Genomic DNA, 19,715 nt, shown 5'->3' on the forward strand with positions numbered 1-19,715 from the left:
ATTGCTGTTTTCTTTCCAATGTGTCCCTATAGTTATTAGTACATTATTAGCAGCATGGGACTCTGATAATCTGAGGTTGCCAGTTGAATCCTAACAGAATGGAAGTGCAAATAGGGCATAGAATGGGTGACTTTCTATGTAAGTCAAAATGTAGAAGACCATGTCCCTGTGAATTCTATATATAATATACACATATATTATACATATAATATATATTATATATAATATATATTATATATAATATATATGATATACACATATATACATACAATATCCACACACATTTATATTGGCATTTAATCTGGATTATCTGAGCAAAAAAATTAACTGTCGTCTGGAGATTTTTTGTTTGTAAACTCAACCTAAAATACCCATTTTAGCTAGACACATTGTCATCTGTTGGTAATTTACATGAGGAATTGTGAAAGAATACCAGACTGAAGGGAAAAGAGAAATTATGCTCTGAATCAAAAATAAATAAATAAATAATACAGAAAAGGAGAAAAAGCTAAAGTTATGGTCTGGAACTATGCTATAAAACAGAAGTAAACATAGTAATTTTCTCCTTTCAGTTTCTACCATGTATTCTGCGTGTACTTGATTGGGGAAGTAATAGTAATTAACGATTTTCTCTGAATGGGTGCTGTATGCAAGACCATTTGCTAGTTTAACAACAATGAAGCATGTTTCAACTCAACACCCTGGATTCAACAAATAGAATGCTAGTATGTCCATTCCTGACCCAAGACTATTTTTTAAGGTATTAAAAAACAGGTATTGTTTAAAATGTGAGAGATTTTACTTTTTTAATTCCAAGTGCACTTTTGAGTTATTTTACTTTGAAAATTAATAACTGTATCAGTACTTAAAAATATATCCAATATAATTAAGTGATTCTCCAAATTTATTTCCTTGAGCACCTGACAATATTCCCAGGAAACCTCTCCCTGCTATGTTGCTTCCCAGAATTCACATTTCTGTGTTTCAAAACTGCACTTCCTTAGAGAGAAAAAGGTTAGAAAATAACGCAGACTACAAAAGGCATAGTGTATGTGTGGGGGTGGGGGTGAGGAATTAAGTCCCTTGCACTCTAGATTAAGTTGCATTTATATAAAATCTAAAGGTAATTGGTCTTTATATAAAGGACACATTCAACAACATTTATTAAATATATTTTTAGACTTTTAAAATTCAAGTGATTCACAAAAACAAATATTACAGCATAGCGCTTTATTCATGCAATCATACAGTCGATCTGTATTCTTCAAGTACATTTTGAATTTATAATAAGAACAGTTTAAGGCATAACTCTTCCCACTCAAATCTAGGTCTTTCTCAAGTGAGACACTAGAGAGAGAGAGTAGAAAGGGAGGAAGAGATAGGGCGAGAAGAAAAGGAGGGAGGGACAGAGATGAGGACGAGAAAGAAGAAAAAAGGGAAAGAGAAAATACCGTCTGAAGTCCACAGGCTTATCTGTCCCAAGCATGTCTACCCCACGCATGTGGGCATCATATCCAGGTTGTAACAAAGAGGTGACCATGGCGTTTCTTTTTGGCTCCAGACAGGCGGATTCAGCCTGCATTGCATGCATGTCTGTCACCTCATCTAAGTCCCCATTCCTTCCGGAGTTGTGAGCTCCAGATCCAAGAGTGCCCAGTGCACGGTGCTGGGCACGCTGTCCCTTGGCGAGGCTGCCACAGGTTCCTGAGTGTGCGGTCAGGGGCGTTGGTGCATTGATACGTTAGGCGGAGGGAGGAGTACCATCTGCCAGAGTCTTATCTCGAGTCCCACGTTTTCTGGCCATCGCGGAGGAGTGTGCGAGGACAGGTAGCCCTCGCAGTGACAAGGCGCGCGGAGTGCGGTCGTGCAAGGCGGGGGAGGAGCGGGGTGGCCCTGCCAAATCTTAACCGGGGCCCCGGGTATTTGCAGACCCAAATAAAGCCGCCTTGGGTCTCCACGGTGTCCTCCAGAAGCTGCTGCCTGAGAACTCTGAGCCTCAGCTCTGTCTTGCTTCGGGATCCTCTTCCTCCTCCTTCCCCACCCCCTACCTGGCCTGAACGGCGGAACGCGCGGCCCGGGGGATCCCCTCTCCCTGGGACCGGCCCTGTCCCGGGTCGCCTCCACCTCCCGCAGCCGCCGCGCCCCGGCTCGCCGCGCTCCCGCCGGCACCATGGAGGAATTCCTGGGACAACCGCCTGCAGCCGGCGACTTTTCCCCAGGAATCTCTGGCCTGGCGCCCTTTGGGTGAGATGACGGGGTGCTGGCATCCCTGTCGGTCCCAGATTACCAGGAAAAGCCCTGGCAGGGAAAGAGAGGACCCGCGCAGGCTGGGAGCTCCCACTCCTCCTCCAGCGTCACGCTCGCCCTCCGCCGCTGCCTCGCGTCCGGGTCTGTTTATATAGCGTCTGGAGGCCGGGCGGCATTGCCCACCCCCGCCAGGCGGCCCGCCCTCCCCTCCTGGGCTCCGGGCTGCCGCACGTGGCAGACACCAGCGACGTCTCCGCGGAAGGCAGGCGCCGGGGAGTGGGGCGCGGGCGACCGTGTGCAGCCGCGGCGCATCTCCGCCTTCCGCTCCTCCTCGCAGCGCCCTCGTCCGCTTCCAAGCCCAGCACAGACTTCGGTTTCTCCGCCTCCATCCCCTTTACGAGAAGAGGAGATTTAAAAATATTGCCCTTTAGGTGCTCGTGATGGTCCTGTGGGTTCGTTCAGTTGCCAGAAAAGAATGGTAACATGAACAGCGGAGCGTGAGAGCGTCACCGGGGGAAGGGACGAGATTGATGGGCAGAGCGCTCACTTCTCAGAGGATCGCATTCCGAGGACCGCGCGAGGAAGGGACGTCGCGGCGCCACCACTTCCTGGCTGGACTCCGCTGACATCTGTAGCCTCCTTTCCACCAGGTTCCCGGGGCTCCCAGCCGCTGCCTGCAGAGGAGCGTGTAGACAGCGCGCGAGGGTCCGGGAGTTCGTGGACCTCCATCCGAACCGGAGTTCTGCCCGGATCCCGAGTCCCTGGATCCCGGTGGAGCCCGCCGGCAAGCTGGCTCCGGAGGGAGTTGAACTTGAGTTCAGGTGGGTTATCCCAAGGGGAGCACAGGAAAAGATGTTCAGGGAAGACGAAGAAGGTGACGCTGTTCCAATGTCAAAAGCGGACACTTTTCTTCCTGACACTTGAAGGGGTTGAGCCAGTTCCTCTCAGTTCTGTCTCCTAACCCGCTCCACCCCGAACCAGCCCTCCCACACTAAGGGGGTGGGGGGCGAACAACAACAACAGCAACAAAAACTCCCAGTTACCTCAGTATCTAGCAGGCTGTTGACTTTTTTATAACTTACCTTTAGTCAATGAAACGACCATATTTACTCTATTGCTTTATATTAATGGAGGTCAATGGGCTTAATGATTTCTTTAGTCAAGTCATTTATTTCTAAGCCAATAGATAATGCCTTCGTCATAGTTTTCTGGGGGGAAAGTAACTGTGCGTTTGTTCTGCAGATGGCCAACTCCCTCTGAATCCTGCAGATTGGTGCTGAGCACGCAACAAAAGTTTGTAGCTTCTCAGTTTCTGGTGCTTCGCAGGGGAGAGGAAAGGAATTTGACATTAAACACAAGAAGCAGTCAGGGAGCCATCTCCTTTAACTTTTCTTCTCTGTTACCATTTGCAATGAAGAGGAAACAGAAGAGATTTCTGCAGATGACTTTGTTGTTCACGGTGGCTTTAATTTTCCTGCCTAACGTTGGTCTCTGGTCTCTGTACAAGGATAAGCACCTGGTGAAGTCAGCGGAGCCCGGGGAGCAGCAGGTAAGTGCCACCCAGAGAAAGATCACAGAAGGATTGGTAAGGCAGTGATCCTCGCGCGGGGACTCGAGACAGCCGGTGTGGGATCGCCTTGGGTTTTCCCCCAAGTCTTGACAGAGCTGATTATTACAAGACTCTAGAGACTTTGGGGTTTAAGCAAGTAGATGTTTTAAGATTGCAGCCAGTAACATCGTGACATGTACAACTAGTAAAGAAGGATAAGACAGGTCAAGAAGAAGAGAAGATAATCTTTCACCATTGGTCTTAGGTTGATTTTGACTTGAGGTGGATGAAAGGTAACTGTTCAGCTATGGAGGTGGGAGTGGGTTAGGTGCAAGTTTAATGACAAGGATAGGTTTTTGCTTTCCATTTGGCATGCATGTCTATGTTCAGGTGAATTGGGCCAACTAAATCATTAAGATTGTGAAGTGGTTCTTTAAAAATCAAGCTATGGTTTTCAGTATTTTGGTTGTAAATTTTGCTTAGCAACAGCTTTTTACCCTGTCGAAACTTAAAGTCTCTCTTTCGTCTCCCCTGTTGCTAAGGTGCTGCCATGGGGCACACAGGCAGAGTTATTAAGGACGTTCATTCCGTTTCACAGTCGCTTGATAACAGTATGTTGCTAACAGCTTGCTGTCATATTGGAAACACCCATACTAAAGATATGTAGTATAATATATTTTCTTTCTACTTAATATGTAACTCATTAGTATGTATATACCTCATGACTTAACATGGACCAAAATAACTGTGTTCCCTGGTGAACAATAATGCAAAATAGACTTCCCAAAATGTTGATGAAAATCAATGTTGTCGAATTCCTTGTTTGTTAATAAATAAAATAGCTTCCGTAATTAAATGTTTAACAACAGAATGCAGTCTTCTTCATGATATTGATAAACCACTTTTTCAGTTAGTCCTGTGCATCACCTTGGAATATTAATATTCTTAATTTCAAGGGTCATCACCCATGAACACTCTGTACCTTCCACACATAGAAAATGTTGAAGTAGTCCATTCCTGGAAAACAGCAATATATAGTAATGGCCATTAAATATTTGCTCTTATACTTAATGAAGTTTAATATTCTTTTTGCACAGTGGTTAGTTGTGCAATATAAAGAGGTAATCTGCTTTTTCATTATGACAAGAAATCATTACCAGTCTCTAAACTTTAAAGAGAATGAGTTGTCCATGGATTTTTAGTGGATTGTTATTTTGAGGAAAAATGTTGACATATTTTCATTTAGTTGTTAATATTTATTATCCTTTCTAATAGGAATTCAACTTTGGTTTGAAGTATATTCTGTTTTGTCATTCCAGTGAAAAAAAGAAGATGGACACTTTGGATGTGAAACTTTTTTTGTTCTTATTTACATCATTCAACCCTTGATGTAAAACAGGATTTTAATAACTTTAGTAGTCAATATGCTATTATGTAAAATCTCCACTCCATGCTGGTAAAACAGGAAAGGCAAAATTATTTTTTCTTGAAATTTGCTAATTCAATTAACAATAACCATCTGAAGTATTTGCTGGTATAGCTAACATAAAGCGCTAATTAATTTTATTAATGAGATTCTTACAACCTTCACATTGACTCTATTAATTTTGACCCTTAATGAGAAAATTGTTTGTCTAATAGCAGAAAAAAAAAACTGTGACAGTTTAACTCTCTGATCTGTCATTATAATAATTGACTGTTTCCTTATTTCTGGTTCTTCTGTAGTGCAAATGATACTTAATTTCAGGTAATAAAGTAATGGGTATAAAAGACATGGGGAAAGAGAATTTTCGTATACTGTAGAATAAATAACTGAAATTGATGGATATTGTATGACATTCCAGTTTAATAACTCTATGTAAAGTCTTTGAAACCAAGTGGGGAAGAAAATAAGCCCCAAAATGAATGTCAGTCATCTACTTTAATATTACCTAAATAATGGTTTTAAAACTAATACTTTTTATAGATTAAAAAATAAAATTTAAAAGGTAGAAATTAATTGATTACTTAATGAAAAATATAATTCACTGTAAAATAGAAACAGTTCATTTTCATTGGTTTTATTCTATTATTTATTATAATTAGAAGGAAAATTAGGATATGTTGTCCTCAATAAGCAAGTTTTGGGTAAGTAAGAGTTAAGTCATTAATATTGATATTGGAACAAATAAAAAGCAACTTTTAAAACATGCTTAATATTGTGATGTAATATTTGGCTAATGTATGTATATATTGCAATGTTAGCAAGGTGGCTAAACACATAGGTTTTAAATTGAAACATAATTTGGCTACTGGGTAATATGTTATTTCTATTTAGCAATTAATTTTTAAAGGACATTTTCATGGTTAATTGCTAAATATTCCCCAGAACACATTTATTACTATATTTCTCCCCAAGTTGCAAAATATTGAGGATGAAGATAATGTGCAGATCGAAGCACTGACAGCAATAAGTACTGAGGCTAGTCAAACAAGTCACGTGCCCAAATGAGTGAACTATTTTTACAGTACTTATGTGTAAAACAGCCAAGGGTTCTAGTTCTGAGTATCATGTGGTAGTGGTCATAAGAGCTGAAAAACTTGCACTGTTTTAAATAGTTTAATTATTAGAAAAGGTTACAGGGAAATAATTTAATTTATGGAAATTCAAAATTATGGAATGGCTAATTCTTTTAAAATATACATTATTTATATTTTAGCAGATGATATCATTAATAATTTTTCTATCTAGTATTGAGTACAAATTGTACTAATTCTGCAATCTGAAGTAAATAAAATAAAGGGAAGTGAAACAGGAAACACTGATGGGAACCATGTGGATTAATTTTCACAATGTTTAGTATTTAACACTTTTTTTCTCTAATCTACTGTGTGATTACACATTAATTGTTTGTATTTTCTAGACCTTCATTTAAAAATAATATTTAAGATAATTTTCTAATATTTTAAAATTTTCTGCATTTATGTTGCAGAAAATGAAACAAGGACGTAAAAATTACCAAGTTATTTATTTCAAAGTTTTTCTTTTTCCTTTACTCTCAGAAAACCAAAGAGGATCGATATAACAGTTTTAATAACACGATACAATTAAAAGTTTTTTATGGTTTGGGATCTGCAAAATTGAAATCAAGTCACTGAAATAAATATGAAGTTCTTGAGATTTTAAGATTTTATAAAAATTATATTTTTAAATTTTTATTTAGATGTTACATTATTATAATTGTGATGTGTTATTTTCCATTGACTTAATTTTGTCTTTTTTTGTTATTGGGATGATATAAGTATCTCCTTTATGTCATTTAGAAATATATATGTATATTAAAAGAATCTACTGATAATATATTTAGCTGAGAATGATTGCTATATAATCATTGTAAAGTAATTCTTAGCTTCATTTTTCTGTTTAAACATTTGAAATGCTCCTCTTCTCTTGTTTCAGCTGTATTTGCATTAAATACCACTTACATATTTAGGTCATAAGCTGTGAATTAGGATGATACATAGAATAATGCTATATTTTAGAACAAAAGTACTATATCCAGTCTTATTGTATTTCTCTTTTCTTAATCACTTATTCAAGAATATGTGAAAAAAAATCTAGCACCAAATACTTTCTTTTCCTAAATACATTTTTAAAAACCCCAAATTCCAAAAAAAGTAACTGTAATAGTAGTTTAGCAAGTAACTTGGAAATAATATTAATTACAGAAATAATTCAAGAATATCTAGAATATGAAGAGGATCTTGCAATTTTTTAAATAAAAATGAGGGCCAAAATCTTAGAATTTTAAAACAGACTTTCTCAGAACTGTTCAGAATGATTTTAGAAGCTTATATTGTCCTAGATTTTCTACCACATTAAAAAAAAAAAAAGCCTAGGTCCTCTATGTCTCTTTGAAATTGTGGAACCCTGTTATTTATTTGAATTTCAGAATTTCTATTTTTAAAGTAGGGCTCTTCGTGTGTGTCACATAACAAGATGAATAAAGTCCTGAGAGCTAACACCTTATATATGGAAAATATTGTGGGGTAATGCATTGTTTCTGTCTTGTAAACTGTGCTTGACAGATATGTGACTTTACCTCCATTAAAAAAAAATTCTGAAAAGGATACCTTAGCATCTTTGTCTAACTCATCTAATGTTAATCAGCCCTACACTGCAGGGGAGCCTTCTTTTTGAACAACAATATTTTTTCCAGTGGCTTTTAAAACTTGTTTTATAACATGAAAATATGAAAATATCAGATAATTGGTACCCAGTGTATGCAAACTGTCTTAGGCATTTTTTTTTTAACATGCTGATCACTAAAGCTGTAAAATTTATGTCTGTCTTCCTTTTTTAGCAAATACCTTAGAGTTTGGAAGAGCTAAGGACAGGAGGAAAAATTTACACCTACACTCAGGATGGCACATTATCAATACCCTAGATATGAAAGGACACATTAGTTTGAGCCACAGTGTTCTTAATTAGCTAAGATGTAGATTTTAAATTAGGGTTTTAAAGGACCTTTTCTGGAATTTATGGAAAATCCATTCAGAATCACTACAGGGTGGCACCACACGGAACACTGTAACAAGTATCTTAATTAGATCACTACATGATTAGTTCATCACATTGCCCCATGGGAGACAGAGTGTGAAACACAGTCTTCTGTTCACAATCTGGTGAAAAAAAAAAATAAATAATTTTTCCCCTCTATTCATTTCTGAGTTAGACAAGCTGTGCTGAATCAATTAGTTTCCTATAAGTTTTCCCTATAAAAGGAGCCAAATCAAGTTGGAATATATAGGAAAAGGGTGAGAAAGGTTGAGTGGTTTAAGTGGTGTAGAAGAAAGGATTGAATTTTTTTGTTTGTTTGTCAGGAGTAGCCATGACAACCCTTAGAAAGTTTGCAGCCATGTCTCTCCTTGCAACATTTTTATAGAAATGAAAGACAGCTGAGGGATATCAACAATAACATTACAGGCAGAGATAAAACTTAAAATCATGAGAAGGAATCAGAAGATGTAAGTGGAATATAGAATCAGACTTAGATATGTTTCGTGCATCATGTATTCCCATTTCCCCCTTGATTGGCTTGCTTATGGGGAAGAGTTTTAGCTCTGGAAACTTCAGATCTTTAAAACCATCTAAGGAGACCATGTTCTTTTCTTTTGCTCATATTTGCATGTGTTTACAAAATTACTGTTATTAAACAAAGGTGCAAGTGTGCAAAGAAATGGAAGGTTCTGAAGATGACAGTAAAAACACACTATCCTAAACTTGCTCTCCTTATCACCTCACTGTACAGCTAATGATTTCTAAATTATCTCAAAATGTAATCGTAATGCTTGAATGGACAACAAAAAACAACAGATAAAAAACCTGTGTGCTATGGAAATATGTATTTAGACACATAAAATATATCTATATAGGGTTCATTTAAAGGTTGTAAAGAAGGACAAGCATTCACAAAACTTCAAGGCATCATGACCTCTAACTTTCTTCACTAATGTGTTGATGTCTGTCACTGCTTAACAAGCAAAATGGCATCAGAAAGAGGGTGAACAAATAAAGGTATATTTAGGGCTAATGATGAATTCAAGGTAAAGCACATCAATGTTTCCACCAAGGTTTTTGCTTCCAGTGTGGTAGGGCAAAAAGATGTGAACTGAATTATTGGTACTCTCAAATTAAATGTATTCATTTTATTAATTCATTTAGCAACAGACATACACAGGTACCTATACCCATATACATAGTTTCACTTATAAAGAAAAATTAAATCCACCCATCTGTTGTGTTTTCTGCAATATTTTTAACTTCTGTGACTTTTTGTTTTTTCCATTGCTTTGAATCCACAATAGGTAGGTAGGAGAATTTGAAGCACCATTGAAATGAAGTATTCTAGAAAAGTATGCAGAAAGATAAAGAAAATGCATCCATCTCTAGAAGTGCTTACATCTACTTAGCAAGTGTGAAACTCACAATGAGGATTTAGCCTGTTAGTATGGCACAGATTATAAATAGGAGAGTCACTGTTATAATGTAATATAATTAACACAATTGTGCTTGTTATAGAGCATGATAGTAGCTACCACCTGTCTTAAGGACTGGTGGTTTCTCAATAAGGGCTAAGAAGGCCAATTTTGAATTATTTCAAGTATTCAAATATTCATGGACTATGATTTCAATACTTGAAATCTAGAAATCCAGAGAAAATTATAATAATTTTGAATTTTTTCATTATATTAAAAATGACCAAATTGTTAGGTATGCCACATAAGTTTTAGTGAGGTGGCCTTTCCTTTTCCCTCATATGTTTATTTATTTTTCCCCAAGACAAGGTCTTACTCTGCCACCCCAGCTAGAGTGCAGTGGTGCAACTGTAACTCGCTGCAGCCTCAGTCTCCTGGGCTCAAGCAGTCCTCCTGCCTCAGCCTTCCAAGTAGCTGGGACTACAGGCAGGTGCCGTGATACCTGGATAACTTTTTTAAAAAATTTTTTTGTAGCGACAAGGTCTCACTATGTTACCCAGGCTGGTCTCAACTCCTAGTGTCAAGAGATCCCCCCACTTCAGCCTCCCGAAGTGCCGGGATTGCAAGCATGAGCCCCCACTCCTAGCCTTTTGCCCTTATTTCTGACATGTCTCCCCAGCTGGAAAATCCAATTGAACTTAAGGAGAAATATCAGAATTTCTGTAGTATTGGGTCTTGTTCTTTTTTAGGTCAGAGTGTGGTCTCTAGAATCAAATTATTTAGGCTTAAAAATTCTGGCTTAGTACGTTGTGACATTTAAGAACTTATGGCTCTTCCCTGGATCAGTTTTCTTAATTAGTAAAATGCAGGTGATAATACCTTTTTTGTAGTGTTATAATGAGGATTAAATGCTTAGCATCTTTAACAGCATATAACAAGGCTTAACGGATATATATATATATACTTATTACACACAAGTGTTTATAAGCAATCATTGCCTTTACTGAGGTAATTAGTGTTTGTTTAATAAATATTTACAGATGGCTTCTCTTTTAGAGGCATTGTCAAGACAGCACAGCAGAGCAACATCACTGGTGTGTTGAATCTAGTAGGGAGGACTGTTGAATAAGCCAATAGAGTCTTAGAAACTAAAAGGGCATTTTTCTTAACATTTTGGATTTCATACTTAAGGATAAGTTGATAATTTTAATTTTTTTATTGTTTATTACAAAAATTACTAAAATTAGTTCTTGATGTATTGTATTGAAAACTATCCAAAAGTTGAAGCTTTTAATAAAAAAAAGAAAAAAGAGAGGCAATATTTCTTTGTAGTGACTACTGTCATTTCCTATAAAAATAAAGTCCATGAGTCAATATAAGCATTTTTTTTTCTTCTTACTAATTACAGGCAAGAAACTGAGAACTGCTTTTGTTGTTGCTGTTTAAATCTTGGCCATGAGTTTGGCTGGATTATTCGAGGAGAAAAAAAGTTAAAAAGTAGAATAAAAACTCTCAAAATCATTCAGCTACTTTATGGAGTTAGCATTTTTTTCAGTAGAATTAGGGGACAGATAAAACATATTGCATTGTGCCCGTTCTTCTTATAGAAATTACACAGGGTTGGCATTAAGCAAAGGGGAGTTCAGATACTTCAAGTTCGTATGTGGGCCTCATCCCTTACAGAAGTATGTAACTGTGGGCATGCTACTTAACATCTTTAAACCTCAGTTCCACACATGGAAACACAAAAATTACCTCATAATAGGGTAGCTAGGAGAAATAATTGGATTGTATGTTTAAATTGCTTGGTACATGGTAAATAATGAGGGAAGCTTTACAAATAGCAATCTATACTTTCTTGACTTTTTAGAACATCCATTGAAGGTAGTAAATAACCTTAAATATTGTGTACACCTAAAAAAGATATAATAAAATACATAAAATCTACCACTCTCAATTTTTCTTTTATTGTTGATACCATATTTTTGGATATGCAATATGTGCACCATACTGGGATAGACCCAGAGGGAAATAAGCAATTAAACCATAAACCTGTTTTCAATTAAGTTCTAATCTATTAGTTTAAAAAGGCATATATACACTTTAATATAAGGCTGGATTACATGGCTTTACAATAAATACATGCTCAAATTATTTAGAGTTTAGAAGAGGTAAAAAATATGTAAGTTATTGTGTGATGATTGTATGTGGTCCCACTCTAAGTCGTCTGTATCTTTAGGATTTAATCGTCCACCAAATTCATTGACAGGTTCTTCTATATAACTGAATTCACAAGTAAGGAAGGCACAAAGACAGAATTTGAGTCCATGAGCTCTGGATTTATAGAAAAAGAAACTAATTGGCAATGTAAACAGCCACATTGTTTAAGGGTTTCAAAATGTCATTAGGCTTGATAATTTGTTCCTGGTATTCTCTTGATTATAGTTACACACAATTGTAGAAATTTAAACAAAATTATACTAGATTAAATGGTAAGACTAAATATTTAACTAAAATATCTTATATTTTTAAGATGGATAATGGATACTGGTGAGGTCAGCATTGATGTAAATGGCTGGATGTAGGACCCTGGTTGGTAAGATACAAGTCAGGAGAAGGCTGATGCCCTGAGAGATTGAGGGGACAGTCCCAAGGAGGATGGAGGTAGTCAAGTGAAATAAAGCAAAGAGAGAAGCAGCAATGGTTATTATCCAAAAGGTAAATTTAGAGTCTGTGCTTTTAATAGTTTGAATGTTTCTCCTGGCAGAGATGTCTGAGATTTTTTTCCCATGCAAATATCTTACTACTTTAGAGAGGTAATTAAAAATTTCTGAAATAGTCTATAAACTGTGAATATATATATATGTATATATATATACAGACACACATATATATATATTATAGATGTCTTAGCTAGAAAGATGATAAATGGGTAATCAGATATTTATTATAGTTTATATAATCTTATGAAAAAGATTGACGACTATAATACTGAAAGGAGATGTCAGGAAACCATACAGCCACCTTGTCAATAAGTAAGCAAGCTACCTGTCAACATAAATGCTGATGATGACCAGATACACAGAGTGAAAGAAACAAACAAATAAACAAGCAAGAGTGTACTTAAGCGTAGTATAGTAAGTGGGGATAGATGGGTGGGTGGCGGTACTTATTGCAACTAATATCCAGTTGCCAAAAAATATTAAGATAATATACTCATAATAAAAGGATAAAGTGATTATAATAAAACAACAATAAAAGTAAAAATAAAAGTCCACATATTAATAAACTTTAAGGTCACATTTATTGAGCTTCTAACATTTCTCTGACACTGTATTAAACTGCTCTTAAGTCCTCAACACAAATCCATTTTATATATATATATATATATAAATATTACTATCTTATATTACAAATGCAAAGAGATTAAAAAAACTTGTCGAGATAGTACAGGGATTTTTCTGTCAATATCAACTATTGAGATTATATGAAGTTCACCATATATTACAACTGCATCGGAAATATCCTAGGTCATTGCAACAAAAGAAATGATATAATAATTTAACTATGAAAGTCAATATGCACAGTGGTGAAGGGCATGGACACTAGCTCCAGACTCCCTGGTGTTAGTTCCAGTTCCATTATTTAACTACTCAAAGACCTTGGACAAATTACTTATCTTCCCTGTGTCTTAGATTTCTCATTTCTAAAAAGAGTATAAAAAGAGTGTCTAATGGATTTAGATGGTGTAAGGCTTTAATAAGCTAATCTGCATAAAATGCTTAGAAAACTGGATTGTACATGATAAGCAATTTAAAATGTTATCTATTATTACTTGTTAGAATTCTAGAAAATTAAGATTGGAAAAAGAGAAAAAGCATGTTCCTATTATTACTTGTTAGAATTCTAGAAAGTTAAGATTGGAAAAAGAGAAAAAACATGTTCCCACACACTTTCTTTCATGAACCATCATGAATATGTTTCCCTTTTTGGATACATTTTTGCATTTTTATTTTTATTTTTTGTTTCTAGATCCATCAATGCCTCTTGATATTTTTGCATTTTAAAGTAGTTTTTAAAAGTGTTTGAATCATGTTTAACTTCTTCTTTCACTTTTTAAATTCTTGATTAGCCCATACAGAAAATAATATGGCACTTGTTTCAAAAGTTTTTGTAACTTGAACCAAGGTCTCATGTGGTCCCACCTGTCAGAAGCAAATTAGATTTCAACAGAGAATGTAGCTCTTCCCAGAATATGCAATGAACAACGAATGCTATTTTGATGACCTTTCCCCTCATATTTTTAGTTCTGTTCTTACTACATGGTGTTAATTTCTGAACATGTATTCTGCCCTCAGGGAAAAAACAATCTTTTAAATTGTGTCATTAAATCAGTCTAGTTGCCAAAGACAATTCTCAAAGAATGTCTTTAGGGCTGAATACTTTATTATTTCATCTAACTTGAGTTTTAACGTTGTTGTTCTGGTTGCATCCAACAGTCAGGTAGAATTGGAAAAATCAAGAATAATGCGGCTGGAGACCATAGTTGAGTAATTTGATGAAGGAAGTGCTTTCTCACGCCCTCTTCTAGTGCTTCCAAGAAACCAGCTGGCCGGAAAGACAGGGGAATGGAAAGCTGTGTAAAATTAAGTGATGGGGGAAGATAAAAATGCTTCTGTTCCCTAGCTGAGTGAATTTTACCATTTTTCAGATAGCCTAGCAGAATGGTGTCAGATTAACAACTATGTAATGGAATTGTCCCCCCTCTTAACTTACGTAGAAACTTTTAATTTTTCTTTCACAAGCCAAAGGAAATTACATTTTTTGGAAGATCTTTGGCATTCCACGACAAAGATCTTGAGTTCTAATATACGAAATACAGAGAGGAAAATAAGCATCAGGGAAACCAATAGATAGAGTTCAAGAAAAGTGCAGAAATACAAGCAAGTCTATCACTTTACACCTCTTCTCTCATCTTCCCAACTTCTTAGAGCCTTTTCTTTTCCTCCTTTTCCTTTAAAAGACAAGTTTCACATAGGGACTGATTGGATCAATTATTAGCCCGATGAATAGATGAAAGATGAGACACTTCAAAAACTTGAATCTTTTGCTTCGTAAAAAACATTCTGTTGAACATAACCGTGTTTCCAACTATTAGAATGTGTGTGATGTGAGAAATATTTTTTAGCTCAAGTCTTCTGCTATTGCTCTTTGTTGTCATTGGTTTGTCTGTAATGCTGGGACCTGTCAGTTTATTCCAAACTACGCAACCAGAAAGTAAATATAGCTTAGTTGTGTCACCTTAACAGAAACAATCTTTCACAAGTTAAAAGTATAAACTGGTACAGTGAAACATAAACTACCTGAAAAGAATCATTCCACATTTTCCTATTCAGCTCTCTTCGTCGTTTTCGGAAACTGCTTTTTCCAATCTTCTTTCTCTCTTCAAATCTCCCGTGCCACCACCTCTTTTATTATGCTTAGCAGGTAGCCTTCCTTCATCTTTCACTGTGAGTATAGGATTTTCATTTGGGGAGAACCACGACTCATGTCATAAAACCAGAAAGCACTGCCATTTGCATGGGTGTTTTCCCAATTCTCTACTTGCCTCCTGTTACTATGGAAAAACATCTCTAGCTTTAAGATAAATATGGAACCTCTATCCAGACTATGAATCACAACTTTCTTTAGGAACGTCCACATATTTTGTTTTTCTTCTCATTCATTTATTTTCAGCCTTTTCCTCTCAAAACATCCCTCACAATAATATTTAAACATGCTGAGGTTTCTCCCCCTATTGGAGGGGGTAGGGGAGTCATTCCTGACTTTCCGTTTCTACCCACCTCAGGCTGAATCTGACTCCTGCTAATCTGCATTAACCCCTTTCGCCAATATCATCAGCAATCTCTAGTTAGTTGTTTCAAAGCCGCATATCATTAGTCGTATTACTTGTTAGAAATTAGCTTAACACTCCTACTGAAAACGGTCTTCTTCATCTGAAAAGAGGTGGTGAGGTAGGAGATTTGAGGGGAGAAGGGATTGGAAAAAGTAGCTTTTGGAAGACAGAAAAGAGAGTAGAACAGGAAAACATCAAGTGGTGTGTGCTGGTAATTCAGGCTTCTCGGTGCACACCCCTATTTTAATTTTTCTGTCTTCACTGCCATTCCCAACCAACACCCATACCACGTACATTTACCAGTGTCCTTTACAGACTCCTACTTGTGTTCTTTTCCTAAAAATATGCTCATCGGGAGTGTCAACCTTAAATAATGAGATTCAGAAACTATTAAGTATAGAGTTTATTCAAATGCAAAACTTGAGAACAGCCACCTGGAAACATGGACTCCAAATGAATGGGATCAGTGTTCCAAAGTGGAGAACTTAAGGTTACACTTTATATAGGCAGAGATAAAAAAGTTCCAACAAGGTCACATTTGCCATACAAGACTAGTGCATATGCCACAGCTATTTGATTGATTACAGACTGCTACATTACAAGGAAGATTACTTTATTACTCTGTGAATAGAGGCAATGATCTAAGGGGATCTTATGACGGCCACTTAATTATTTACAGGAAATAATTAATTGGTCTTAATTATTTACAGGAAAAAGGTAGAAGTTGCAACCGCATGCTCTGTGACTCAGGGCGCATAGCCATACTCTTCTCAAGGCTCAGAAAATTTAAAGTTCCAACAACTTTAAGTTTGAATTATGTAATTTCACAGGTGTTTGTACAATTACTTCTTGTTCTGCACTCTCCCTGGGACCATCACTCACAAGCCTTCAGAATTTCAGTTATCAAATTTAGGTTGTTGACTCCCAGATTATTTTCTCTAATCCAAATCTCCCTCCTTACGATATGAACCACATATGAAGCTAAAATCTAGAAACAGATATTTGAAATTTTAGAAGTCTGAAATTAAATTCCTTTCATTCCCTATACCTTTCCTCCTTCTCTGTATCTTATCTTATCTTATCTAAAGGAAGTAACCTGGATACTATTCCAGCGTTCAAGCTGAAAGGTGATCACTGTCTTCCGTACCTTCATTATCTTTACTCTCAGATTCAATTGAATGCTAAGTATAGTTGACCCTTAAACATAGGTTTGAACTGCATAGGTACACTTACATGTGGATTTTTTTCAATAAATACATTGGAATTTTTTTGGAGATTTTCAGAAAATTTGAAAAAAGCTTGCAGACAAACCATGTAGTCTAGTAATATAAAAAAAGTTATGTTACAAATGCATAAAATATATGTAGGTACTAGTCTATTTTATGTGCTACCATAAAAATACACAAAAATCTATTATAAAAAGTAAAAAGATTATCACAAGTTATAATACACTTACAGACCATACCTGGCACCATTCACAATCAAAAGAAATGTAAACAAATATAAAGATGCAGTATTGGATTATAATTGCATGAAATTAACTGTAATACGTACTGTACTACTGCAGGAATTTCATAGCCACTCCTTGTGCTATTACAGTGGGTTCAAGTATCACGAGCATCTGCTTAAAACACTGTGTGATGCTAATCACTTGGAGAAGTGAGCAGTTCATCTGTCTAGTAAATCGCTATCTCAGTAAAACATGATATCACAATTCTCTCATATTTCTGGCCATGCTTAGTGTAAAACCATAACCTTGAATAGCACCATGGGACCCAAATTACCACTAGTGATGCTGGAAGTACTCCCAAGAAGCAGAGAAGAGTCATGACATTACAAGACAAAGTAGAGTTGTTTGATACGTACCATAGATGGAAGTCCACAGCTGCAGTTGCCTGCCACTTCAGACAATTCATCTTATAAACAAACGAAACAAACTTATGGTATTGATAAACACAATGCAGTACGCTACATGTCTTTTCTCTTCCTCATGCCTTTTTTGTTGTTTGTTTGTTTGTTAGATGGAGTCTCCCTCCATCGCCCAGGCTGGAGTGCAGTGGCTCAATCTCTGCTTACTGCAACTTCTTCTGCCTCCCAAGTTCAAACGATTCTCTGGCCTCAGCCTCCCAAGTAGCTGGGACTACAGGCACATGCTACTGGGCCTAGCTAATCTTTGTATTTTTAGTTGAGACAGGGTTTCACTATGGTCTGGTTGTTCGAGATCAGGCTGGTCTCGAACTCCTGACCACAAGTGATCCTTCTGCCTGGGCCTCTCAAAATGCTGGAATTACACGTGTGAACCACCATGCCCACCCCCTCATGACTTTCTTAATAACATTTTATTTTCTCTAGCTTACTTTACTGTAATAGAGTATATAACGCACATAACATGCAAAATATGCATTAATTGACAGTTTCTTTTATTGGTAAAGCCACTGGTCAAAAGTAGGCTATTAGTAGTTAAGATGAAAGTTACATGCAGATTTTTGAGTGCACAAGGGGTCAATATCCCTAGCCCCAGCACTTTTCAATGGTCAACTGTACTAGCAGTGCTTCCTACAATCTCTTTCTTGAATTCATCCACGTCTCGTTACACCCCTTGTGAGTGTCCTAGTTGGGATCACCTTAAAAACTTTACTGGATTTCTGTGAGACACCCTCAGAAGGATACTCTGCCACCAGCTTGCTCTCAAGTTCACCCTCACAGCAGCCAGAGCTGTTTATCCAAGGTGCTTAACTGAGCAGGCTACTCCAGTCTAAAATCTCTTTATTGGACTCTTACACCTTCAGATAAAAGCTTGATTTCTTTGATACAGCTTACCCCGAGTCTTCTTGATATGCACCCACATCCGATTGATCACTATTTCACTGCCAAGACTCCCTAAGCCTCAACCATTTTGAGCTTCTTTTAGTTTCCTGGGAGTATCATACTTTTTCCCCCTGGAATTTGAAGATATTTTCTCTGCAGTTTTGCCTGGTTAATTTCTACTTTTCATCAAGCGGTCTCTGGGAAACTTTCCTAATCTCCCATGTTTGCATTAGATACAACAGTTTGATGTTATATTTTCTTTTTCTGCCCTTATAATGGTACTTATCAGTCTGAATATCAACTACCTGTTTAGGTAGTTTATTCTCTATTGATCAGTAAGTTTCTTAAACATACTAGTGGGTAGAATGGTGGCACCTAAGAAGATATGCTCATGTACTAATCCCTGAAACCTGTGAGTATTATCTTATTTGGAAAAATGGTTATTGCAAATGTAATTAATTTGAAGATCTTAAAATGCAGAGGTCATTCTAGATTATCTGCCCTAAATTTTGGGCCCTAAATTCAATCACAAGTCTTCTTACAAAAGACATACTGGGGAATTTGATGAACAGATTAAAAGACACAGACAGAATATGTAGATGAGATATGAAGACAGAGGCAGAGATTACAATGATGCAGTGGTAAGTCAGACAGATACCAAGGAGAAGGCAATGTGCAGACGAAGGCAGGAATTAGAGTGATGTGGCCACAAGCCAAAGAACTCAAGAAATGCCAACAACCACCAGAGCTGGAAGAGGCAAGGAAGGATTCTCTAATAGAACTTCCAGAGGTAGTGCATCCCTGCCAACACCTTGATTTCAGATTTCTGGTCTCCTGAACTATGGAAGAATTAACTTTTGTAGTTTTAAGCTGCCTAGTTTGTGGAGATTGGCTACAGCAATCCCAGGAAGCTCATACAATCAGGAATTGTCTATCTTTTTTCCTCTTTTTACTTAGAGTGCTTAGCATTATCTGACCACAAATTAAGTACTTGATAAATATTTCTTGAAATAATTAAGTGTCAAAAAGTTGTCTTTTACATATTGAATTTATTTGAGTTGAGCTATATGTATAGAAAAAATAAGAGTATACACAATCCAAATATGTATAAATATCATATAGGTACTGCCAAACACATATGAATATAAGCAAGTAAACAGTTGTCATACTCATGAATTAATGTTCCATTTGCATATTTTTGTTCTGTCAACCTTATCCTGACTAAATATGCTATTATGTCAAGACTTGACTGATCTT

General features: G+C 36.7%; 2 protein-coding genes across 2 annotated transcripts in view; one reads left to right on the plus strand and one right to left on the minus strand.

Annotated features, from left to right (window-relative positions):
- Positions 1–1,215: 1,215 nt before the first annotated feature.
- On the minus strand, positions 1,216–2,505 carry LOC104006276 (uncharacterized). Its single transcript, XM_009448578.3, has one exon. The coding sequence runs from the start codon at positions 2,265–2,267 to the stop codon at positions 1,776–1,778; it is 492 nt and encodes a 163-aa protein (XP_009446853.1). The 5' UTR covers positions 2,268–2,505; the 3' UTR covers positions 1,216–1,775.
- Positions 2,506–2,682: 177 nt separating this feature from the next.
- GALNTL6 (polypeptide N-acetylgalactosaminyltransferase like 6) overlaps positions 2,683–19,715 on the plus strand; it is a 1,233,774-nt gene continuing 1,216,741 nt past the window's right edge. Inside the window, exons 1-2 of the mRNA XM_001155128.8 lie at positions 2,683–3,068; positions 3,490–3,796. Of these exons, the coding sequence (XP_001155128.1) occupies positions 3,659–3,796 (138 nt within the window). The 5' untranslated portion in view covers positions 2,683–3,068; positions 3,490–3,658. The remainder of the gene's footprint in view (positions 3,069–3,489; positions 3,797–19,715) is intronic.

The sequence above is a fragment of the Pan troglodytes genome, chromosome 3, assembly GCF_028858775.2.
Source record: "Pan troglodytes isolate AG18354 chromosome 3, NHGRI_mPanTro3-v2.0_pri, whole genome shotgun sequence".
NCBI classification, from domain to species: Eukaryota; Metazoa; Chordata; class Mammalia; order Primates; family Hominidae; genus Pan; species Pan troglodytes.

Coding starts and splice junctions, on each gene's coding strand:
- LOC104006276 (XM_009448578.3), bottom strand. CDS start 2,267: ATGCCAGCACCCCGTCATCTCACCCAAAGGGCGCCAGGCCAGAGATTC.